The 27,195-nt window shown below is 35.8% G+C and overlaps 1 protein-coding gene across 1 annotated transcript; it reads right to left on the reverse strand.

Moving 5' to 3' along the window:
• Nucleotides 1-1,781: 1,781 nt before the first annotated feature.
• Nucleotides 1,782-22,202, reverse strand: LOC145764952 (uncharacterized). The gene is made up of 7 exons (XM_082576661.1): nt 22,036-22,202; nt 11,920-12,083; nt 11,606-11,698; nt 6,909-6,970; nt 5,592-5,755; nt 4,615-4,786; nt 1,782-4,125 (listed from the first exon to the last, which is right to left on the reverse strand). The coding sequence occupies exons 1-7, from the start codon at nt 22,102-22,104 to the stop codon at nt 3,629-3,631; spliced, it is 1,221 nt and encodes a 406-aa protein (XP_082432787.1). The 5' UTR covers nt 22,105-22,202; the 3' UTR covers nt 1,782-3,628.
• Nucleotides 22,203-27,195: the final 4,993 nt, after the last annotated feature.

Here is a 27,195-nt window from a genome sequence, read left to right on the forward strand (position 1 = left end):
TTAGAAAAATTTGCTAAACTCGTACCGGTAACGCATTGATGACATTGACAAAGTTTTGACTTAGAATATAGGCCAAGATCAAAATTCAGCAAACTATAGATGCTGATTTAATGTTTTTCTATAAATTTTATCAAAAATTAATAGAATTTGTGGGATCGTTACAAAAAATTTCTCTCTTTTATCATTTTTGTAATAAATATTTTGTTGTTATCACAGTCATAGTAAAACCAGGCTCTGGTAAAACTGTGAGTGCAGATAGACTGCTGACTAATGTTTGCACTTCTAAGTGAAGCATTGATCAACAATCTGTTGTCTCAAAAGAATCATGTTGAACATAGCCAACATAGCCTTATAAAAAGATTAGGAGTCCTCGGACCCCCAATTGAGAACCACTGGCTTAGAATATTTGAATCATGGCAGTCTTCAATACACGCCTCAATATTACATAGTGCAAGCTTTCAATTTGATTTTGTTTGATGACAGATTAAATTGCAATAGTAAGCTGCTTGCTTTAGTTGTAGCCTACCGGTAGTTAATAATAATCATCACAGTCTGACTATATTTTACGTAATTTTGTTCTACCTTTTTGTCACTGGCAACATGCAAAATATCGGGTGCAACCTATTTCCTCCCCTGAACACTTCGTTCCTGAAAAGATCGAGAAAAACACAGCAGAGTCGAAGTCGCGGAGGGAGTTGTGGCAAATTTCAAAATTTATCCCTTAAAAAGATCGAGAGAAAAATTACAGAAGTGTCGAAGTTGCTGATCGTAGTTGCCGAAACAGTTGACCACGCTAAGTATCTTCAAATAGTAGTTGATAAACCGGACCTTGCTATCGGGTTAGGCTTATTTTGATAAACCGAACCTCACTTTCGGGTTAGGGTTATCGAATTAAGATTGTAGCCCCTCCCCTCCATTGCAAATGATCATGAGCTGCCACACTGGAAGGATCTATTCACTTCCAAAGTTCCAACTAAATTTAAGTTAGCCTGCAGGAACCGAAGTTTTGGAGTGGCCTATTTAGGAACCACTGGGCTATTACAAATGAATTCAAGCAAATCAAAAATGCTGACAAGTTTTCTGACAGGGATTTTCTGATGTGACTTAATACGACTGCAGCAAATAATCAAGCTCAATTAATAACAGCTCTGACATTGACTTATAGTTACAAATCACAAGCGAGTTAAATTTGTTCGATCGTGAACATTTACAACACAGCGTTATCCTTATTTACCGGTCAATTGGCCGGTGTGGTCGTTCTAAACAGGCCTACAACAATTTTTTGGTAGTTTTAGGGTTAATCAACTAAGCTATCGGGATAGTGGATTTCTCCAGCACTTGCTGGAGCGATAGGCTAAGGGTTTGGAACCTCTTTCAAGACGGAATTTTAGGGCCTTGGTGATGCACTGCAGGTTAATGCGGTTTAGCCTATAGCCTACATCTTTAGCTGAGAAAGTCACTCCAACTGTAAAGAAGAGGTAGGCGTATGTCTAGCACCATTGAGAGGGTAATCTGGGCCAATGAGATTCTTGGGCCCCAAATAAAGACACTTCTAAGGAACACGCATTATATCCAAACAATCCGAGGTGGTTTATTCAAGTTCAATAATCCCTTGAGGTTATGGGTCCCTAAAATCATCCCGAGCCTGAGGAAAAGCACCCCCTCCTGTCTACGCCACATATTGCAGCGATTGGTAGAGTAGGCTAGCCTATTTCACCTTGCATTATTTTTAAGGTGTAAAAGTTTTTAATATGTAGCTCTAAATACATTAATGCAGTTGGTGTAGTCTAAGTCGTGGTGTATTCAATAACATACAAGCGCTGGCCTACTGATCTTCCATCCACTCAAATCGGTTGCAGCATTATATGTCAGAAATGAGATTAATGAGTGTAAGAATTTTTCAGTTTTCGTTTTTAACTCAATCGTATTTTTTTGAGGGGATAAGCTACAAAACAAGCAGGGGATGCAATGACATCTTTTCAGAAGACAAACAGTTGCAAAAATAAAGTTAGCAGCTGAGATCAAAGAGCTTAAACTACTTAAATCAAAGAGAACAAGAAGTTTAGGCCTACATTAAAGTAAGTCTACAACTTTACGCTCGGACAATCATAAATAGTAATAACCCATTTAAAATCAATTGTGTAGCCAGTGTAGCCAACTTGTGAAACCGAAACAAAAAATTACAACAGGTCAAACAAAAACGCCACATAAATAGTTTGATGCAAGATAAAACAAATAATCATGAACACATAAAAAAAATCGAAAATGAAGTTTTTCGTCGTTTTAAAGGTGACGAAAGGGTTTGTTAAATGACAAAAAACGTGGTAAAAGGTTCAGTGATAAAGTATAAATACTGTGGCGTTTGCATTTCATCTCTCATTAAAAGCTTCTTATTTCACTCCACAGTCCACGTTGCATTTCTCGTTTGTGTTTTCCGCTCTTCCGCCCAACAAGACTGATAAACAAAACGTCCCTAAGAATAATTTGGTGGACAGTAGCATGGGGTTTAAGCGCTACGAAATAAGCTTAATTTGTTCACTTTCGACGACAATCTTCACGACATAGAAGTAGCTCTGCCGATACAATGTGTGTGCGACTGTGCACCTCAATTTCAGTGCGCTTCACGTATTTCCGCATCAGCATTACAAATCACCCCTCTACCACGCACACGATTTGGAGTGACAACATTTCATCCTTGCAAACACACTCAGTGAAGATGAACCACGTCAACAACTACGTCAACTTACGCTTACTAAAAGATGACAAAAATCTGAAGATTCTGGTCGGCAAAATAAAAAAATTTAGCTTTTTCTACAAACCTCAAAGGTGGTAAAAAAACAGGTCTTTGCCTCAAAATGCAACAATTAAAGTTAAAAGAAACATCTACCTAAAGTAGGCTACACCGCTTTTTGTAATGATTCAAAGCCACAAGATGATCGAAATTGAAGCAAAGAACCACTATTCAAACGAGGTGGAGTATAAGACCTATTCAAAACTACTGGTAATAAGAGTCAATGCCTTAGCGTGGCCTATGTACACTGTACAGTTTACGTCTATAGGCAACGTGTGTTTACTCAAAGCTTTGCTGATGAACTATGTGCTGCCAACAAGAATTTGCGCGTAACAGTCTTTGGATAAAACATAAAGTGTTTTTGCCTGCACACATCGGCCTTATTCCGCTTCAAGTATAACCCACTCCAGTTTAATTAAAAGAGCAGTCTCAAAAGCTATTAGCAGCGTTTTTATACTTTTAATATGACTACTATACATTTCTTCTGTGTCAATGTTTAAAAAATAAGTTGCCGAAATAAATAAACAATCGCAAAAAAATTAGTATAATCAAACTAAATTTACAATCACAATTTATTCCCTTGAAGCAATGGCAGCAGTATCAGAACAAAGCGAACAATTTTGTGAGCATTACAATTCGTGTAGCTTTGTTTTCACTGCCAGTGGAGCTCGTTCATTATCTGATGACAAAGCTATTTGATTTTATTATCTGATGTTGGTACTCGTACTACATAACTGCGAAGAGAGTCCACCAATACTATTGTTTTGGACTCACATTGAAGAGCATCTTGGAAACTGTTCTTCCAACCAAAACTGTAGTTAGAATGTCACTATACTTTTACACTTTGGCTGTCATTTCGGAACCTCCATCGCTTTCCAGATCATTTTTTCCCGCGTTGGAAACAGAGTTCTCCGATATATGCGTGACTGTTTCTGAAGTGGTCGTAGATAAGACATGACTTGAACTTTTGTTACTTTCTTTCAAAACAAAAGCTGAATCAGATTTTGGAGATAAAACAAGTTCAGGTAAAGAAGGCTCTGTTTGATGAAAAGCAGGAGAAGCAAGCAGAGAATTCGAGTTAACTTCGGAATTCGCTTTTGCACATTTCGATCGTTCTACATCCTCCGAAACCTCTTTTTTCTCAATAGGGGAGTCATTTGGTTGCTCAGCTGTAATAACTGGAGTTGAAACTGTGGCTTGCTCCTCAACCAACTCATCAGCATCGCTGTCTTGATAATGACAATAGTAGCAGCAAGATATGATTTTAGGAGGAGACTTGGACACGTTTTCTCCTTTCGACTTCTTCGATGATTTAGTCTCCTGTTCCTGGCGTTCTAAAAATGATAAAATTTAAGTCTATTTTAAAATCAGAACATGCATTAAGTTTCATTTCAGTGTGATATGGGCGGTTCAGACAGATATGAATGAAAAAATGCTAATAAGTTATAAATTGCTTTTAAACAATAAATACTAATCACCTTGACAGCTTGTTTCATCCTTATTGGGATCTTTCGAAAGTTCTTATTCAAATAGATTCTGGGAATGAAACAGGCTGCCAAGGTTTTCAAATGATTAGTGACTATATTTGATATACGAGCTTTGGTATGATATCGGGTTGGGTCAATCTTGGTCTGGCAGCTCATCTGTACTCAAATCAAGTATGAGAGATCCATGATATTGCTTGCCTGACAGTTTCTCGGTGCTCGCAAGCCTCCATACGACGACAAGGTGTTACCCGGGTTGTGGAGATATAAAATGATGATATGCTTTAACAGTTGTTAAAGCGGCGATATGGTAACACTTCTACAAAATCAATGACATACCCATCAAAGCGTTAGTGAGTTCAGCAGCAAATTGTGAAGCCAGAAACCGAGGATAGGAATCCCTATGCATCAGAGTGTACACTTGGTGCTGTGTCTCTGTGAACACTGAAACATCTTTTTTGTATTTCAATTGATCGATGATATCCTCTCGCATTTTGTAATCAATGTTGATCTGAGATTAAAAGCAAGAAAAACGTTTTTTCAGATATAAACTTATAGAGTAAGTTATTAGAGAAACAAGATAGTACAAAAAAGCCCTACGGAAGTTAAACACTGTTCCAGCTAGTAACTCCGTTTAGTAACCTTTGGGAGGATGAATCACTTCTCTTTTGGCATGCATGACTTTGATACTTTCTTCAAATATAGCCTACTATAAATTTAAAAAAAATCTAAGGTCATTCTTGCTTAGCACACTGCAATGTGAGAATGAACGTTAAGTAGAGATGTATTAGAGAACCATGCTATGTCTCTATATAGCCTATGGCTGAGCTGAAACTACAGGCGCTGTAGGCTACCTAGAGCACCACATAATTGTGGTAGATGTTGCGCAGTATAAAAGCAGAAGCCTGCAGTAGCCTACATGTGTATTATTAGACACATCTAGTAGATCAAATTACAAACTTTAACATGATGTATATATACAGTAGTGCAATTTAGGTTATACACCAGGACTAGTCAGTACTCTATTTACTATATTGAGGAATTATTGTATTGGTCTGATAGTCTGCTCAGTACGGTAACTTGTAGTTATATTTGTCACATTGCTAACCTTTTCTACGTTGTTACGATGAACATCTTCAGTGTGCACAATGTATATAGGTTTGACACAAACTATCAACAAACCAAGTATTCACCATCATTGAACAAAACGCTTTATCTTTGGGAGGTCAACTAATCATGACATTCAAAGACTCGCTTTCAATGTCTAAATTTGTATCAAATCATTCGACAAATGTATATATACTAAATGTACATACTTCATGAGGGGAATATACATCAATGTAGGTATTATATATATCCTGGACCCGATGCTTAAGTCTCTTCGACTTTGAATTCTTTAAATCTTCACAGGCTAGCCAGAACTTTAGATTCTCGTCTGCAATCTCCGATTCTAGAAACAGCTTGAAAACGTAGCGTCCCGCTGGTGAAGAACAAACAAAAATAATTGAGTCAACGTTGATGCAAACTTAAAAAAAAAAACATGTCAAATAGGTACGGTACTCATGAGCCACAAATTTTGAAGAAAAAAAAAGGTCACAAGTTAGACGATAGGATACCAGACTCACACGCATCCAATTGACGCTTAGCTGACGTAGAGCAGGGTCAGAAAACTGTTTTACACTACCGAAACATTCAAATTTAAGAGAAATTTTCACAAGCATTTATCAAAGGGTGACAGACTAACAAAGCAAAACAATAACGAAACGAACGTAACTTCACGTAAATTCAACATAACTCTCTCCAGAATGTCTACGAATGAATAATGTATTCTTATTGTGTCGTCGATGACAATGCTGCGTGGAATAGTATCGGCCCGAGCCAAAATGGTTGCCGATCCCTGATTGTCGAACATTTAAATATGTTCTTAAGTGGACTTGCTTAATCAATTTAAATAGAACTGCAACTGTGAATCAAAGCGATACAAATGAATGTGCCACTATTGTAAGCATCTTGCAAAATGGAACATTTTACAGAAAAAAATCTAAATGACTTTGCCCCAAGTGATAGCCTAAATAGGGTTTCACGGCTTCAAAAATCGTAAAACCAAGTTACAAAAATGTAAAGTTCACTTTGATCATACTATCTAAGGCTAAGCATAGAAGTTAATTTTGTTTGAATACTCATTTGAACAAAAGGTTGATAGAATGCACAGAAAATAATAGTAAATTAATTTCTCAGAGCCAACAACATTATCCGACCAGCATTCAAAATGCTTAAGCCTGCAGTAGCCTAATTAACAGCATGTGCAAAAGCACAGTGCTGTTAACAGTGCTCAGATTATAAATTGTTGCATAACTTTCCAAACTTAAATCACTCAGGATTTTTTAACAATGAAAAATTTACGCTTCATCATTCCCTTTGAGAATACTGAATTTATTTCAACAAAATGAAAAACGTGTGCATCGAAGCGCGACAGCTTAAGGACTTGACGTATGTGCCGGTTGGACAACTCCATGAATATTTCATACCGCCTTGCCCTTGCGTTGTAATTAGAAAGAAACATGTACATTTCGGTGCGAATATGAACATTGAACACGTAAAGCAAATGCACGATTTCGCAGCTTTTTTCTCACCAGGACTGTGGAGGAGAGAGTCAAATGATTCTTGCCACTCCATCATATCTTCCTTGGTAATGCTGAAAAAACGAGGTTATATTTAAAAGATTGGCCGTATTCAGGAGGAAGATTTGAGCCCGGTACCAATGAGATCTTCGGCCCCTAAATTAAGACACTTCCAATAAAGACGCATTATATCCAAAGAATACGAGATGGTTTCTTGAAGTTTCCCGGCTCTTTGAAAAGTTCGGGTTGCTGAAATCACTCTGGCACGGGTCTAATTGTACCCGCTGTCAACGCTACTGATAGTAATATTACTCACCATGCAAGCTTTATTCAATTGTTTTAAAATGCATGAAGTTCAGATTTAGTTGAAAGAGTTCGAATTGATCCTGATTCAGTTTCGCAAATATCACTTCCATAATCTTGTTTCCATTTTTGTTTGTTTGCAACGATTTTCATTAAAATAAAAAAATTATAGCCAAAAATGTCTTAAGGTTTTGTTCTCTTTTGAATTATAACAAAATCAATGATGTGGCATGGTTTGGTTTATTTATGGTTTATCAAAGACCTTTCTAAAATAACCGTGATGTTAAATATTTTAAGAGTGTCTTTAAAATATCAAAACGTTTACTGACATCAACTAGGGCTAAGATTAAGACGGGGCTGCAGCTTCAGGCCTACAAAAACATAAGCCAAAGCCTACCCACAAAAACTTACTAAGAGCAACTAACGTAATCTTAGTAGAATTTATAAAGCTGGTAGATCGAAAATCTCAAGATTTTAACAGCTTTTTTTTACTCCTAATCCGGGGATTTGTTTTACTCAAATCCAGGGATTTCAAGTATTTATGTATGAACGTCAAGCTGAACGATTTCAGTTCATTTGAGGCCCTGAGGATGTATATATTTACTTCCAAAAAAGTTACCGGCAGGTGGTATGATTTATATATGACAAAGAAGTGTTGTGATAAACTGTAGATTCGAGTGTCGAACCGGATCTGTACCTGAATGGTCGTCAGACCACTCGGCATGCGGCAACTCAGCAAGTAGGCTACCGTACCGTAAACTTCAGCTACTGTCAAGTCAGCAAATGAGATTTTCAGCTTGCATCGGACTTGCTTATTCAATATTAATCGCTTGATGAACTGAATTTGCTGACTTGTGAGATGCAACTTTTCGGCTTTCTCAATTGTTACTTGCTCAGTTTTATCATTTGCCAACTTTAGCCACTTGCTGAAATGTTGCTAGGTCAGTTGTCATTTCCTCAACTGCAATTTTCTCAGTTCACAATTGCTGACTTGTAGGAGACTCTACCTGAACCACTGAATTAAGACAATGACAAAAAAAAATACAGACGGTCAAATCTTTCTCGATTCATGACCGCAGCTAACTGTTTCGGCGAAATTATTAACTTGCAACTATAGGTCGACTTTTACACGTACAAGTCTTAAACTAAACTCATTTTAATTTAACTTTCTTTAGCCAATAACGTGCAATTGGGGAATGAGGTTGTAACAATTCAATGGGTGACTAAGCGGTCTTCAAGAGCAAAGCCAAAAATAATCATCTAAAAATGTGTGTAATCAATAAATATTTCGAGTTGCACTTTTGCAATGTCATTTTGATTGTGGTTCATACAATGAAGGAAATGAATTATGGACCTCTAACTATCACATGGAAACATCTTAACTGAAAATTTTAATTCTGTCCTGTCCTCAACGCTGCAGCATTGGTCAGCAAATGACATGAAATTATGCGCAGCAACGCAGAAGATAACCATCAAGGCATCAACCTGCAGTAGGTAGCGCGAAGAACACAACGACAAACAACAATAAGCAGAAATAAAATATTAACAACCACATGTCATCAAATTAATTTTATATGCAAATAAAACAACAGCTTAAATGTGAATAATCACATAAAAAGAAAATAATAGGCTATGCTTAAACATGCCTTAGATAATTTTAAGTCTATATAAGAACTCACATTGATAAATTTGAAAGCGTAAACAAACTGTCTTTTAGACTCGGTCACACAACCAACGGTTATAAAATTATAGTCTGCAGAACATAGTGATGACGTCATTGACCGTGATGTGTGATTCTACGTCGTATAAGCAGAACCAGACTTATGTCATAAATGAGAAGGTTATAGCATACGGTACCGCTTTTTAGCAGGAACTCCAAAATTAAACACATATCTATCGGTAAAATGCCAAAATAAACTACGTTGTGTGTTATGATGCCTGTTATGATGAAAGTAAGTTATAAGGAATTACTCCAATTCTAGTATAGTCTGCTTCCAGCACCCTCTACCTCAAAAATATTCCCATTTTATTTTGCTGTGTGATCCCATGAGTAAGCTATAAGCAGAGATGGGCGTGATCTTGATCTTGAAGATCACAAGTGATCTTGAAGATCAAGATCGTGATCTTGATCTTGATCTTCAAGATCACTTTTTTTTTGGTGATCTTGATCTTGATCTAAGATCACTTTTTTTTGTGTGATCTTGATCTTGAAGAACAATAAGATCAAGATCACTTTAAAATTAAAGTTTACTTCCTAGATAGAGGCATTTTTTTAAAACTTGTACTGTACAAAGTAGTTAGTGGCGACTACTAACATTAAGCCACTGCTAATCTGGTATGTGTCGAACAAAAGACGATTTAAAATCTCCATCTAATCTGGTCAGTGTTGCCATTTCAAAATTGAAAAAGTTTTCGGTGTTGGTCACAATAAATAAGTCAACTTCCGTGTACTTTATGTTGACGTATAATAAAAAATGATTTAACTTTGTTCACAATTTCCATGTGTGAATTTTAAAGAAATGTTTGCTTTCTTTGACCCAATTTTAGATGTTTCAAAAGTGTAGAATGGCGGTGTTAAAAAATCTGGACTCTAGCCGACTTTGGTCATGTAAAGTGGTTTATTGCAGCAAATCAACCAGACCAATACTTGTTTACGGTCTGAGTATGGAGCGGTTTGTTTGACCGCAAACCTCTGGAACTTTTTTGATAGCAGACAACAGTATCAAGGTTGCCAGATGGGTAAATGGTGCAATAAACATTGACATAACACAGTGAAAGTTAAAACAACTTAGTAACACGAATAAAAACTCCAACATAAACCAGACAAAAATTTGGTAAAAAATGATGCAGTTAAACTTTATTATTATTTATTTATTATAAATAAAAAGCATAAAACTAATTGCTTTTTCAGTAGGCTACTATTGTAATTAACCTCGGCCTTGGGGTGACGTTGCGATTCTACGCAAACTACGTCAACAATTGATAGGCCTAATAGCAACAGTCACTAACTCATTACAATTCTTAGGCCAGCGATCGAGTATAGTTAAAAGTAAAAGTTAGCAATACCAACTATATACCTTTACCCGGGTTGCTTATATACAGTATAGCAACTATTTTTTGCAACATCATTGACCAAAAACTTCATTTTTTTTCAAGTACACAAAAAGTGATCTTGAAAGTGATCTTGATCTTCAAGATCACGATCTTGATCTTGATCTTCAAGATCACTTAGTTTGGTGATCTTGATCTTGATCTTCAAGATCACCTATTGTTGGTGATCTTGATCTTGATCTTCAAGATCACCAATACTGGTGATCTTGCCCATCTCTGGCTATAAGGATGAGCTTTGTTATCAGTAGCTTAACCCAGGATTAGGGGAGCAAGCGGATTCTCTTTAATAAGCTGAGTCAACTAACTGGGCCCTTGTTACCTGCGTCATGTAATATAGCCTATAAATTGGAGCACGTATTAAATGTTTTGGTACATGAAAACATAAAACAACATTATTGAATGGTGTTAGCTAGCGGTAGAAAATTATTTACGCGGGAAAAGAAAATTCTAACCACTGAAATCAATTAAATGAATTCCTGATCGTAATTTACTTAACACCTCAAACAAAAAGGTAGTGAGACAGCATAAACAAATTCATGCGTAATATTTTGAAAAGGTTGGTTTCACAAAATTTAGTATTGATATTTGTTTTTAACTTTTTAACCCACTTTTCTTTATCAACCATAAAAAGCTAAAATCAATACACACAGTAACAAGATGTAGAGTTTCAGCCTTACATAAAGGTCTTTTTGTTGCATAATGCCTTGTTTTAATCAATAAATCGACTTTCTGCCAATAGGCAAGGAAAATCACCTAATGAGTGGTTACTAAAATATTGGAGGATGCAGCTCAATAGGATGCCGGAATTGATAATGAAAATGTTACGTCAGATGTGATATAAGCACGTGTGAAATATACTGTAGGCTACACCCAACTTCTTAGTAAGCCTAGCTTATTTATTAAAAAAAATCACAGGTTCCAATTTATCGAATAATTCTTGGGTTTTGAACTTCCGACTTTTTTTTGTCAAAACAAAATAAGTGCCGTGATGCAATTGCTAAGAAAAACAAAACATATAAAACTGGTGTGACTGGCAAATGCGAGTGAGTTTGACATTATGTTACTTCAAAAGTCAAACGTTCCCGCAAAGTACAAAACAAATATAGGTCATTGGAGCCGAAGAAAGAATACGTGTTTAAAAATGATATACGTTTGTAGAAGTTTTATTTTATCTAGGTTAAATGTAGCATAAGTTCAAGAGAACTGAATTTTAATTTTACACGTTGTCATTAGGGCCCAATGGTTTGATAAAAATTTCAATGCCTATGACAGTTTTTGTTAGCTTATTTATTTACTTGTGGTGCAATAGGATTTCTTTTCCGCTTTTTAGTTTTCGTTTTCCATTTGATATTTTTCGGACGGAGTACTGGGATTTGCCAGATTGAAAACTGCAAAAAATAATTGGACTAAGTTATTAAAACATATCAAAAGAACAAATACGCAGCATGAAAATTTGTAGAAAATAAAACAAACTTTTTTCAAGCAATTCTACCATATCCAGTGACAAGGTCAAGATGTACGGTACATTGAACAGTAAAAGTGTGCATGGACCTATATTAGACATTTGCAGCAACATATCAAGTTTACTACTTGCACAGCCAATGCTCACCCGGTGGCGTTTTGTGTATCATCAGTTGACGGTCCAATTTCCAACGATTGATGACTGTTTGAACAGTGGAGGTTGTTGTTCCTCTTGAGGATTTCACGTTTTCCAGGAGAAGTGTCTCTTCCAGATCTCGACCATTGTCTGGTCAAATGATCTCCCATGTATATCTAAAGAATAAAAAAGAGTTTAGTGACACTATTGGTGCAGAAATTTTAGAACGTCTTTACGCAGAATTTCTTAAGACTAGCATTCGAGACGAGCAGCTGACTTGATGACTATACGTCCCTTCGCTGCTTCCTGTTGCGTTGCATCTGCGATCACAGTGTACTGTATGTTGTCGCAATGGGTGCAAAATAAAACATGAAATAATAATGGATTAATTCGTTTTTATGCAAACCACAATCTACTTCAAAAAATGTGTTCAATCACAATTATCTAAGTGTAATATTTTAAATAATCTTAAAATAGTGCAACAATTCGAATAACTTGCGACTCAAATTTCAGCTATATTTATACCCTATTGACAACAATATGACAACACTTGACAATAAAACAGTGAATGGGAGTGTAGTATGATATGATCTTTGTTTATCGGCTTTGGAAAACAAAAGCTATTTAAAGGTAAAACCTCAAACAATGTTTTAAGGAAAACAGCTATCCAATTGATGTACGTTGAAATACATGGCTTACTACTAGCTTGCAACTTATGTACATTTTTTCAAACTTATACTAAATGAAGTCATAACATGCTTAACTGTACAAAACTCTAACATAGTTTTCTTTGTAGTAAACACGGCATTATGAGACTTTGAAGTAGGCTACTGCGGTAAGCGAAAGCCAGAATTTTTTTAGATTTTAAAAGACTGTGGTAAAATGATGTTAATTCAATTTCAGCTTTACTCGTACACAGAAGGCCTAATTCAGTACTTCCCAACCGGGGTGCCGCGGCAGCCTAGGGTGCCAATTGCAATGCTCAAGGGTGCCGCGAGAAATTGCTATAGTGCGGCCTGTTCTTTATTTCAACTTTAACCCGTTAAGTGCGGAATTTATTTATTTCTAACTGAGTTTCAGTGCGTATTAAGTTTTGCGCCTCGTAGTTATTCCCAGCTCCTTTCTGGAGAGTCGCTTAGTGGGGAAGTCGCTGGGCTGGCGATAAGCCTTCGTTTTCTCGCCCAGGAAAAACAGCGTGAAAGAGATTTTGACTCGTTGCTGTTCTTTCCATAAAAACATTTGAAACGCATCATTATTGCCAGGTTTCATGATTTTATTTTGCGTTTCACGTGCACAAAGTCAAATTGCAGTGATGGTTTATTCATTATTGGATTGTGTGACCCAGCACGATTAGAAAATTGCACGATTGTTTGCAAACCATTGTAAACCGATGGTTGGGTCAAGGTCAATTGAAGGATTGGTATCGTTAGCAAAAAGGCAAAATAGTGATATTATAACAACACACTGTTTTTTTCGTACCCGGTCGTTTGGTCGACAGTCATTTGGTCGACAAGACATTTGGTCGACAGGACATTTGGTCGACAGGACATTTGGTCGACAGAACATTTGGTCGACAGAACATTTGGGTTAGGATTAGGTTAGGGTTAGGGAGTTAGAGTTAGGGTTAGAGTTAGGTAACCCTGGGTTAGGGTTAGGTTAGGGTTAGTTAACTCTAACCCTAAAATGAATCGTTCTGTCGACCAAATGTCCTGTCGACCTAACGTCCTGTCGACCAAATGTTTGTCGACCAAATGTCCTGTCGACCAAATGTCCTGTCGACCAATTGTCTGTCGACCAAATGTCCTGTCGACCAAACGTCTGTCGACCAAACGTCCTGTCGACCAAACGTCTCTCGACCAAACGTCTGTCGACCAAACGTCTGTCGACCAAACGTCTGTCGACCAAACGTCCTGTCGACGAAATGACTGTCGACCAAATGTCTGTCGACCAAATGATCGGGTACCGTTTTTTCATCGCGAAGTTCTTGTCGGAAAAACATTAGGTTCAGACCTAAAAAAGTGTTAAACAAAGTTGTCAAAATGGTCAACTACATGAAAAGTAGACCACTTAAATCACGTCTATTTGCCAAGCTTTGTAAGGAAATGGGAGCAAACTATGCTAATCTTCTGTTGCATACCGTCCGAAGTAAAATGGTTGTCCCGAGGAAAAGCATTGTCACGAGTAGGCTATATGAGTTTCTCGGCAGTCGAGTGTAGCAAGAACTAGTGGTGCGGTACTTATGAACCCAACCTCATGGGCGAAACACGTGTCTATCGCTGAGTTCTTGCTACACTCGACTGCCGAGAAACACATGTTTTTGAGAAAAGTCTTGATGGCTATTATGGAGGTTACACCGGTATGGTTAGCGAAAAACAATGCTCGCTGTTCTACAGTAGCCTATAGTGAGTAGTCAAGTAGTGCTGACGCCAGGAAGATTGCTCCTTCTCAACTAGGCTACTATGAGTTGAAGGATGAAATGCTCTTTTTTTTCAGCCTTGAAAAGCAAAAGGAATTTTGTGAATTGCTTTGCGATTACAATTGCGTCTCCAAATTAGCGTATTTAGTAGATATCTTCGACCATTTAAACAACGTGAATGTGAAAATGCAGAGAAAAAAGGAAACTCTCTTAACTTAAGAAGTCAAGCCCAAATTTCACACTAAATTTTGAATAAATACATTTATTTACGTGCGCTATACTGTAGAACTGATTTTGTGTTATTTCATACAGGTATTTGAAATACAGAAACCTCATAAAATTAATCCAGTTTTGCCATGGTGCCGCAAACTATTCATCTCTTTGATAGGGGACCGCAAGGCCAAAAAGGTTGGGAACCAATGGCCTAATTAATCAAATTAGCAGTGAACATCCATATAAATAAACTTTAACTTTAGTATAATGTGTCCTAATTGATAAATAACACAAGAAGATTCAGTTTTTTGGATTAATTTAAAATGTAACCAGAAACAGAAGTCGGCAAAAATTAACAATTTCTTTGCAAAACTGCATCAAGGAGAGGGCTACAACTTTTATCATCATCATCAATGACTACAGCTACAGCTTTAAAGACTTGCTTTTCGGCGAGGAATCATCAAAGGTTCAGAGTTAACAAAAATATCTGTGCTGAAGCAGTTATCCGTGTTGAGAAATGCATTATTTAGTATTCCTGATTCCCCGATCAATTATTTATTTCAAAATTCAAGCGTCCTCTATTTTGCACATGGTAAAGAATAATTTAATAAATTCTTTTTTGGCTCTGACGTGAAGAAACCTGCTGCATAATTTACTTCCAAATTCAAACAAATACCCACAAAAAGGAAATAAGATTTTAGGCGTTCGTTTTAAAATGACCGCAAATCGAAAATACGTACATAAACTACGTCAGCAAGACCTTAATTTAACCTATGTTTATACTTAAACATAGGCTTGTCGTTAATTTTTGATACCAATGTATTGTTACCATATGCCAACCTATATTGCTAAATCGATCTGTCATATTGCCACCAAAACAGATCTACTCCATTTGTTTACTTTGTCTTGCCAGGTTATATCATGATGTGTTTAACTGTTTATGGTGACGTAAAAAGATGTAATAATAAGTAACAGAAAGGTGTACATCGTATAAGAATTAGCTCTGAATTTGTAGCTTTTGTTTGATATATAAATGAATGCATGTCATTCGTCAGACAATTCAGCATCACGACCCCTTTTATGTATAAAAGCTTGCAAGATATACAATCTTAATTTTGTCTGTCTATGTCAATCTTAATATCAGTCCCTTCACTATCTGGGTCATTCATTCATGTAAGCAAAACAAAAACAAGATCCCTTGCCATAACATAGCAGTGGTCTGGAAAAAGGTAGAAGCGACAAAACTCGAAAGTTAAAGCGTGCTCGAGAAAGAAATGGTTTACTAAATACAAGGATTTTGACACGGTCGCAACACCTTAAGAAATTAAAAGATTAAAGCAAATCCAAAAAATGGTGGAAATGGCCAAATAGCTGCAAAGTAGGCTACCATTTTTTGTTCGTTTGCTTCCCTTGTATTGTTTGATAAATGTACTGTGTCAATCTTCTTACGAACTAAATTGTTTTTATAACAAAAGTATCTTCGTACGAATATTCGCAAGTTTTGTTCTTAGCATACCAAATTGCCAAATCATGAATGTTCGTATTTGCACGAAGAGCATTTAGTATGTGGTCTCCAACGTTTAACGAAAATTTTAATGTTTCTGAAGAAAATTAATAACTTTCGTCATTTCTAAAAGTTGTTCTCACGGAGAGTGAACAGGCATCAAACGATTTTAGTAGATAGAAAAGAGATTATGACTTTTAATAAGTAAAAAAAGGTTTTGTTCAGTTGCAAAGGATATTCATGAGAGTGAATATATCCGTATGATTTGAAATGCTCAAGTTGTAAGTAGCCTATCTGAATTTCATCGAATTTCCACATTGCTGGCAACATGACCTACAAATACCCGTCAGTGCGACACAGAGCTACATCTAATTTTACAAACATTCACAAACACACCAGTTTGCTCTAAACATTCGCTTAATTAAACCGTCACTTTCCTTAAATTTTCGTTAAAATTGTCAATTGCATTTTAATCAAGGTGGTTTACGATGACAGTTTAGTAACAAAACTTCTGCCAAATTACGGTGAAGTCAATTGTGAAGTTGCTGGTAGTCTGTCTACTCTTTATAAAAGTTTATCAGCTACTATAAAATTTTTTTCAAGATTGGAGTAGTGTAGTGTGCCTACTTTCCGAACAAATAGGCTACAACGCTTTATAATTTTTCGTCACTGTTTCTAAAGTACGCACGTTAGCATTGATTGAAGATTTCGCCATCTTGAATGAATCAATCAGGGCTCCCCGCAAGACAAATTCAATCTGACTTTCGAGATGGCTCAACTAAACTTCCTCGGCCACACAAAACAACTGATCATTTCAGTGCATGAAATAATCCATTTAAGTTGGTTAGTGATTGGTAAAATTTCTTTGGCACGGAAATAATAATTGTTACTAAGAGAAAAACCTGTGTTTCCTTCTTCATCCCTACCACGACTCCTTCATGTCTCAAATTCAGACAATAAAAGCATAGCCTAGTAAAGGGTAAAGATACTGCCAACCTTGCTTACACAATATTACATTAACCTTTCACCTGAGTGCACTTAGTATTGGCCGGAACGGTAGCCATACTTTCCAAGCACAGCATTTTCCAAATGGAATTCCAGCTCAGCTTTTTCTCGTCCCCATTCATTATTTTGCAATAGCTTACACGGTTCAACTTGAAGACTGAATAAAATATTCAGCCTGTCGTGGTAACGGCGCTCACGCCAGATTTGCTGCGTGAATGATCTCTCACAGTTAAGAGAAAAAAAACAGAGAATATGCAGTAGATTAAAGAAACCACAAGATAGCGAAAGCGACCCAAAAAGCTGTTTGGCATAATCTCAACACCTTGCGATGTCCGATTTACGCAAAATTGCTAGTCTTCAACCAAAAAGGTAGGTAATTGGTCGAAAGCAAATCCATCACTTTATCAGATCCTGCTGCAAGAACCAAGTTGACGTTTGGGATCATTGGTTTAAAAGAAATCGATAAATTTAAACAGCCTAAACGTCTGGCAACGTTCAACAGAGTGCTTTTAGGTTTAATAGGTTCCATGGCATTCGAGCTAAACATTCAAATTTGGAAAGTTTGATAAGATTGTGGGAAACCGTGGCAAAACACCAGTTTAAGGTTTAGGCTTTCAACTTTTGATTTTAATTTTATGTAACCATCAATTCAAAATAGCCTTTTTTATGCGTCTTGATAATATCGGAGTTTGATTTATTTGTTCGTTTTACGTATTTTTCAATTTTTTTTACACGTCACGTGCTAGCTGAAGATGCTATTACTATAGCGAAATCGATTTATTGATAAATTACACAAAGAGGTTAGATTGTTGTGCAAATGCCAGCATTTGATGAATGCAAAATAGCAGTAAAATGTTGATAGTTTAGATTAAAAAAAAATGTCCTATGTGTATTTTGACATATGCTTTGGAATAATTCCATAAACAAAATTGCATCCTTAAAAGCAAATTATTCGTTATTGACATTGATTCAACGTTTGCAGACGTGTCGGCTGGCAACATTGGCAAATTGTGACGCTTTGGTGCCATCCATCTGCTACTGCAACAATATGAAAAAGTAGAACTCGGTGTTTCTTTTAGTTTTATTTTATTTTTTTTAAATTTTATTTTATTTTAGTTTCTTTTGTTTTATTTTTAGAGGTTATTTTATTTAATTAAATATAATAAAATTAATTTGTATTTTTTAATTGGTTATCTACATTCTACCGTACTGTATATGATATTCAGGGTCGTGTGGGCACCATCTCGCCCTTCTCCTCGAAACCCACTAGTGGGCTCCTGTGATCTTAAAAAAAGGACCAGAAAGCGTTTAGAGCAAACTCTTCCAATGTGGGGAAAAATTTACATTCATCATTTTAGCAAAAAGTAAACAACTTTTAAGATTTTATAGAAAAAAATAGATGTAGAAAAACGTTGGGAAAGGACCAGAGTTTCATCAAAGTAAAATTTATAACAAAAATAAACTGCAATGCAAAATTTAATGTCCAAATATTAATAAATGGAAAGGGGATGTGGGGAGTGTTGCTCCCCAGAAAGTTTTGACAAATATAATCTTGTTTTGGTCACTTTTTAGGCATCTTAAGAGCAATTTTTTTTATCTAGATGCACACTTTGTATGTAACCAAATTCATTAAATTAAATTTGGATTGCTTAATGTTGTAAAATTATGTTGTAAAATTACGTTTAGTCTACATTATGTTCTTGCGTTCTGGTTTCCTTGCCTAGAGCGCTTCACGTTGATTGTTTTCTCAGTTCGCGTTCAGCGCTCAGTTCTCAGTTTTCTCATTGTGTGAAACAGATCTACTTTGTTCGCTTTATATTTATGGTTTGTGTTTTGTAGGTACACTTCGTTTCTTAGTTTTTTAAAACTCAATAAATGGATGTTACACTTACCATTTCAAATTTTTTTTATTCACAACCACAAAAAGATTTAAAAAAATTATTTCTTGAAAGTTTGTAGCCTATAGCTTAGTGCGTTGTAACCTTTCAGTAGGCTAGAACTTCGAAACTTTTACTTGAGGTGACTGTCCCCCCATTCATTGATGACATTTTCACTTCATAACCTATCTCGATTCACATTTTAATTTACCAACTTAATTATTATTTATTAAATAGGTTATTTGAATGAGCAGCAAATACTTCGAAATATTGCATCATTCTGTTAGTTTTTTAACTATGCTTGCCAAATATCGCAAAGAAAAACAAAATGTGGTTGAGCGAGCAATTTTTTTTTACAAAAATAGGAAAAAAATATAAAATTACAAGCCGAAAAACGCTGCACAAACTAAATATGAGTGAGCCCCTAGTTAGAGGTAGGCCCCTAGTCCGAAACTTAGAAAGCAGTAAATACGACCTTGCATGATTTAATTAGCTATTGGTTATCGAGCTTCTGTTGTATTTATTTTTTACACAATAAAAATAATTAGACGGACTAAAATGATCTGGCCCCTAATCAGCGTTGCCCCCCCGTCCGGGGGTACGGGGGGCGGTTAACACGGCCCTGATAATATTACGAGTGCTTTACGCGACAAACCCTTGCCGGAGATCGTTCTGAAAGAGGTGCAATTACGTCCATGATCAACTTTACGCTAGAAACTCCTTTATATCCGAAGCGTGACAAAATGATCAAAATTGTGATTGCAGAAAGGAATTAGTGAGGAAAGCAATGACTTAAGAAATAGGTGTAAAACTCCAGGGCTGCCACATTAGACTATAAAGACGACGCACTAAAGTAGAGCGAAATCACTTCACCATTGTCGTACTAAGTATTTCAAACATTGCAAACAATGCGAAATTTTGTTTTATTTTGACGAAAAACATTTTCGCCTAGGTTTGTTGTGGTAGGCTAACTTGGTGAAAAACTTCATTTTGCGTAAAAGAGTTGTTTTAACAACCTTAGACAAAAATACACGAAGCGCAAACCGATGCTGCAAAACCCCGATTCATAGTTTTAAAGATGTATTTTAACCACAAAGGGATGAAGCTGACGGTTGCGCAGAAACAATGGGCTAAAACATTTTTGAAGTCTTCTACATTACTCTCAATTAAATTCTGGGTTGTTATCCAAGAATCATAAGCACCAAACGATTACCTTTAACTTAAATGGGTTTCATGGATATACCCTGCTAAGGAAATTTCAGGGGTTAACTTAGCCCTGCACCAGTTGGTGGCAGGCCTTCGTAATTTCTAAAAGGCGAACTTTTGTTTCTTGATCTTTCCAAAAGTAAAGAACTGTAGTGTTTGTTGGAGTTACTAACAAGTCATGATTGATTCTGTTTTGCTTTTTGTCGTCATTGTTTGTTTTTTTGGCTGTTGAAAATGCGCTTTTCGTAGACCGATGTGGTAACAAAGTACAATATCAAAATATTAGCAGGTCTGCCAAGCTTTTGCGTTTTGCAAGCGATTGAGGGATTAAATATTTCGTTTTGTCGCAGCCGTATGAAATGTAGTGGGCCTTCAATAGCTATGTCTACGAGAAAAAAAGTTTCGCGGCCACTTACTTACAACAATCAAAAACACATTCAGGGCCGTTGAGAGGATAATTTGGGCCCGGTACCACTGAGTTCTTCGGGCTTCAAATCAAGACAGTTTTAAGAAAAACGCACTATCTAAACATACGCGATGGTTTTTTATGTTTCCTGGCCCTTCGCAAAGGTTATAGGCCCCTAAAGTCATCTCGGGCCCAAGTTAAAAAACATCCCCTAAACTTCCATGTCAAACCTGCTGCCTAGGGGAGACTGGGGTTAGTTGGAAAGCGGGGTTAGTTGAAAAATCAGCATTTTTGCAACTCCCGAAAACTTTTTAAAATATTTACTGCTACCATGTGATGTAGTTTGTCAAAACACACAATCCATGTTAGTTTCGATTTGCTGAGTCCAGGTATGCCTGCTTGAGCGAACATTTTTTATTTTTTTAGCTATGAAGTAAAATTTTTGGCTCTTTGGGAAACATCTTATGCGTCCATGGCGTTAAAGATAGACACACGTTTTTTGGTGTGTGTTAGCTGTAGTTGTTCCACAATACTGAGAAATAAATAAATTTTGGTCAAATGAACCATGCTTGAATATTTTAGAAAAATTGTTAGTCATGTCCTGATGGGGCTAGTTGGAAAATTGTAGATGGGGTTAGTTGGAAAATGTTTTGAATACTTTTGAATTTTTAAATTGTGCTTTTGAAAGTAGTATAAGCTCTAATATACTTGTTTTTAGCACATTGTAAGGTTTTAGTTTGAACTTTGAATAACTTGGAAAGTACAAAGGACATAGAGTAAATAAATTAAAAAAATTATTTTTTTTCAATGGCGCCCTTGAAAAAGGCTCATGGCCTACTAGAATCCATGGCTTCCAGGATGAGAAACCCTGGTTTAAAGTAATTGGTTGTTGAATTTATTGCTTTTTTACTTGAAAGAAAGTAATTTATTTGCTTACAACGACATGTAAATGTTAACCTCATGACGTTTTCCAACTAACCCCATGATGTTTTCCAACTAACCCCAGACATGGGGTTAGTTGGAAAATCAATTGTATGTTTGTTTATTTTAAATTTCCATTAAAAGCTGAATTGACTCAATACTTATTTTTGGTTGTAGGATACAGGACACCATAGGTGATAATTTAAGCCGCTTCAAGTTGTCAGGTTATGCACCAGTTGTTTTAAATTTCACTTTAAAAGAAAAACTTTCCAAGTAACCCCAGTCTCCCCTATAACAAACAAACAAACAAAATCAACGAGGTGAAAGACGTGCTACTTTTACATTCAAAAATCGAGTAAACAGACACAAAATGCTAGTATATCTGCTCAGTTTACTATTTGTTTATAGCAGTATAGCACACCTTATTTTTAGAACTTCACATGCAAAACTGTTCAATATTATTCATTAATGACCCTTCAGTTATCTTGAAAAATATTCATTTTGTAAATTGTTATGCAAAAATATTCATTGTTAAACCAACAAGAAAAGACTAAAACATGCAACAATTGCAACAGCTTACCGCATTTGTGCTTAGCAAGCGCTCCCATTCTTCTTTCTTGTGGTTTGTCAAAACTTTCTCTTTCATCATCCCGAAATTGGTCGTTCTTTTTCTACATCAAACAGCAAACCCTCCCCTGTGTTCGCTTTTCATTAACTTTATGATACTACAATCTAAATTAAAAAAGAGACTTTTCCTGTCTGCAAAAACAGAGTTGCAGTAATAACTGAGCAAACTACTTCTTGAATTCGGAATAATTTTCTCACCAAACAAATTCGTTGCCATGAAAATTTAGTGATTTTTTTCATAGGGAAGATTAAAACGACAGACTTCAAGATCAAAGGTGTCTCAGCATAAAATGTATCGTAATTTCATAAACACTGAAAATAATAAGTTAAAGTCTACAAATTGACTCGACTTCGACTTGCATACTGAAACTAAAACGTTGGTTTTAAACCTAGCCTACGCAAAATTTGAATATAAAACTGTTTATAGTTTTAAAACGTGATCGGCTGTAGATCTGACTCTTGACACGCTTTGCTTATAACGCCATAAGATAAACCGCTTTAATGAAGCTTGTTGTTGATATAGGTATAATGAAAGGCCACCGCTAAAAGTTTTTTCTAAATTTTTTTATGGAAACACGTTTTGCAGCTTACGTCATTGTCCTGGTCGGCAGAGGGTCATTGACTCCACTCCACTTGTGTCCAAGTTGAAATTATACCTTGATGACCATTCAAATCAATAAATGTTACAGTGACAAGCAACAAATTGAAAGCTTTTCGTCTGATATTGTGCTCTGTTATGCATGCAGAGTGGCAAACGTTGATTCATGGTCAATAAACGTTATATCTAAATGTGCGATGTACAACCAAATGTCACGAAATTAATAAATTTCGCAAGAAATGCAAAAGCAAAAACGAAATGTAGTTTGCAAATACACATACAATGCTCGATCACTGAAATTTATCTTCTTAAACTTCAAAACAAACAAGATTGTAAAAAACCACCGAAATTTGTATTTGACTTGCTACGTATGTTTTAACGTTTACACAAAGACAAACTGACAGATTTACTACCGGTACAGAGAACACATAAATACCGTGAAGTAGTAACCCCCTGACAAGAGTGATTTTGAAGCTATTTAAATATTTAGTTTGCCAGTGCTTTGGACAAATTTATGATCAAACACAAAATCCTAAACTCGGTTCTTCAATCAAACTAAAAGGTCAAAAAGATTGTAGCTTATTGACAGATAACACCAAACGGTCGAACCCTTTTAATAACAGCGACACCAACACCAAACGGTCGACACCAACACCAAACGGTTAACACCAAACGGTCGAACCCTTTTAATAACAGCGAAAAGTAATAGCAAAGAAAATTGGACAAAATTCAAGAACTATTTTGGAGGCATTTTACTTACCAAGAGCTTATAAAATAACAGAAGACTTTGTACTTAAGTTATGGTCACAATCGTTTACTTTTATCTTTTATCTCTTATTTTTCTTTTAAGAAAATTCGCAAAACTGGGAAATTTTAAGCGTTTTTGAAAGTAGACCACAGGTGGTAACATTCTTAGACTTCAAAGCATCCATAAAAATTTATGACAACGGACTTTCAAGGACTTTACGCATTTTTCACAACTCTGCTCTTTTTCGCAGGACTATAAACCAATCTATTGACTGGGGAATACAGAATTTCAAAAAACCGTTTCAATATTGCAGTTATCTCTCTCTCTTGGAATGAGATAAATGTTATGCAGCACTAAAACAATACAGACAAATAAACAATGGCTTGTCGTGACCCACAGCTTCCAAAGATGCGAAACTATTGTAAACATGTCCAACAGTCCATACAAAGCCTTAACTGACATAACAACAGAAAGAGGTGGGGATGCTTGAAGTGTAGTCGCCATAACATCCTAATCGATTGAGAGAATATCTGTTCTCCCACAGAAAAAAGCTTCTTTGAGAGCTCAATTCGGAAAGTTTCGTATAGCTACTAGTAACTAGAGGGTTTGAAACACTGATGAAGGCTCGATCACCGAGTTTTTGACAGAGTGAGTTTTCGCTTGTTGAAATGCGGGGTGGACTTGCAGCTTGATATAAAAGGCTGTTCAAGTCAGAGCTGTGAAGCAGCTTGCTTACACCAACCTGACCCTCGGTATCCTATTTCAAAAGATTCACTCCACCTCTGCGGACAAGCTAGCTATAACTGCACGATTCAACAACATTGTTCTAGCTAGTAGGATGAGACAAATACTTTTTCAGTCATGTTGCTGGTCTGGCAATTTGCTGAAATGTTTTTGTTGGTTTACATACATTTTAAAGCTGTTAGTAACTAAAATTGACTAGAACAGAGTCAAAAATTACGACAAGTCCTAAATGCTTTTCAAAAATAATATTTAAACAAGTCTTTCCGGAATTAATAGTGTAACTATATCCCAAACAGCAAAATTTGTCGTTTTTACATTGATTCAACGTCTGCGGACGTTGAATCGATATAGCAATGACGGATGTTACTGTCAGGGGTATTGACTGTGTAGTCTTGGTATTTGCTTTCAAGCAAACCTATTTTATCTTTGTCTCTAAAACTTAGCCAATGCATACTGTATATATTGTTGGAAATAGTTTGATATAATAACTACTCTACCAAATAATCAAAGGTCAAAGCTATGCTAAGGTAAGCTAGCAGGTAAAAACTAAACTTCCGTGTCGTAGGCTGCATTTTCATTGGAAAAAAGGAGAGATATTCAACTCAGCAAAAAAACACTATACTTCTACGAAAAATAAATCAAACCAAACTTTCTTTTGGCAAACAGTGAGAGCTAGCATTCTACCAGAAACATAACTTAACAACACAACAATGCTCTGTTGTATCTTGTAAGCGACTGTTTGATGGTTTAAATTACCGTGGCTTTCCTATCAGCATTCCCAACTGTGAAAATACAACTACTCTCATAACAGACACTACTTGAAATAACAGCACAATTGACTACCACGCAACAAACGTTTCCAGACGTCGTTTTATCAACAATAAGTTTATTTTCATCAGCACTTGGTGTTGGTAATATGACACCGAAACGAACTCCTGAGAGACAAAAAAGTGACTGACTGATCACCACGCAGAGCAAGTTATTGTTGTCTCAGCTTGTATTTAGATGTTTATTTTTGTATCGTAACGTTTATTTAACGTAAGTAAACGTTGAATAATGAAGTAATGAAGTTTTACCTTGTGTCACTGAAAAAGATACTTTTTGACAACTAGTAAACCAATCATTTTTCACATTGATTCCATGTCTGCAGACGTTGAATCAATGTGATGAAATCAGCTTGCTGGGATCTTGCTTTCGCATAACAAAAACGTTTCTTTTCATTGTTTTGAGTCAAATTTTATGAACTCAGCTAAAATATAACTGCTCAAAGCAGTTGCCATTTGGTTTATTCATATATCGAATTACACAAATCTGGTATGATTTTTTATGTTTAAGAGTTGAAATCGTTGTTTGGGATATTTACATTTTGTATATATGATTTGGTAGCTATTTTTATGAGTTTAAAATATTTCTATAATTTCATATCAATTTGATTATTAGTTTTCATTAATGTAGGGCTACAATTTAAACTCTTGGAGCACTCTAACCTTTAAAAACTAAAAAAGTTAACTTAAATCAAGTTGAGACATTAAACTACAATATGTTTCATTTTAGTTTGAGCATCAGCAGGGTTGTTAGTTTTAAGGTTTTCCTGAAGAATTACTGTCTTACTGTCGCATTGGCGTCAACATTCAGATAATAAAGAAGGAGGTTTCGAATAAGTGTCAACTGTCAATAGGGATGATCACTCGAAATCAGATGCAGGCTTTTTATAACAAAAAAACAATTTGATATTTGTAGTTTACTATTATTTCATGCTCAAAGTTATAAATTGCAATTGTGTGACACGTGAGGCAACAAATGTAGAGTAAATGCCGTTTGTTTAAATTCGTTGACATTCAATCTCAATCTTGTGACATTTTCTTTGAAACTGGCAAGTTTGTATAATCTATATATGTCGCTATAAACCCATTGCATGGTAGTTTTGTACTTTTGTACCTCCAACAGCTATATTAGCCTATCTGTCGCATCATCGATTTACAAAAGGCAATTTCTTAGCATTTTTTTATAAACAAAACAGTGATTCCACTGTCCAATGTTTGCCTGTTACCCTATTCTTGCTTATTTATTACAATGGCCTTGCTCACAATTGCTTATTGGAAATCTTTCACCATCATCATCATCAAAGAACTGTAATCATAAAAGACTTTTAGTCATCAAGAACTTAATAATAAGTTCAGCTCGCTTTCAGCTATCCATTCTTCCCATGTAGATTACAAAAAAGCAGCTGATAAAACGTATTAAAAGAATTAAAAAAATATTTTAACAAATAACTTTTTTAACACCGAAATAAATTTCGAAAAACCTTTTTTTAACTTCTATTAAGTAAATAGACCTTATCCATTTGTGATCAATAATTAATAAAGATATTAACTTAGCGAGGCATTTAATTACCTGGAGAAAGTTTAATAGCAGATAAATATGATGTTTTAAGTTTTCCTAGCTTAAGTTTAAGCTTAATTTTCCCGAAATCGGTCCTGCATACATTGATTTAACCTCTATAAAAACAACAGATTTTGCTATCTGAGTAGAAATTAAAGACTAAAAAAGCATTTGAGTTAGCGTGCTTAGACCAACTGTCACAAGTTGCTGGAAGCAGTAATTCTGCTCAATCAACGCAAGTTTAAGTAAATCATAACTATTTTGTTCAATTAAATAGATTTCAAATTCACCACCAGTTGCCTTGCTTTCTTAAATGACTTAATATTCCACGACGATGCTCAACACAATATCTAAAATAGCCAGTCTTACTGTTTCTTTTACCGTTTCAACACCACCTGATCTTGTCCATACACAACGTTGGTGGGGTGAGCCATTCCTAGCAGAAGTGATCGTAAAAGATCAAAAAACTTTCTCAAAATGACTTGAAAAATGTGATTAAGGCTTTTTTGAACTAGTTTCTTCATAGCTTTTTTTTTAATGTAAAGAGGCGGATGTTGACTTGGAACTCAAGTTCAAGTGCCACTTTGCATTCCATAAACATTTAGCGACGTCACTTCTCAAGTCAGAAAATGACAAACAAA

This window comes from Aplidium turbinatum, chromosome 2 (assembly GCF_918807975.1).
Source record: "Aplidium turbinatum chromosome 2, kaAplTurb1.1, whole genome shotgun sequence".
Classification (NCBI taxonomy): domain Eukaryota; kingdom Metazoa; phylum Chordata; class Ascidiacea; order Aplousobranchia; family Polyclinidae; genus Aplidium; species Aplidium turbinatum.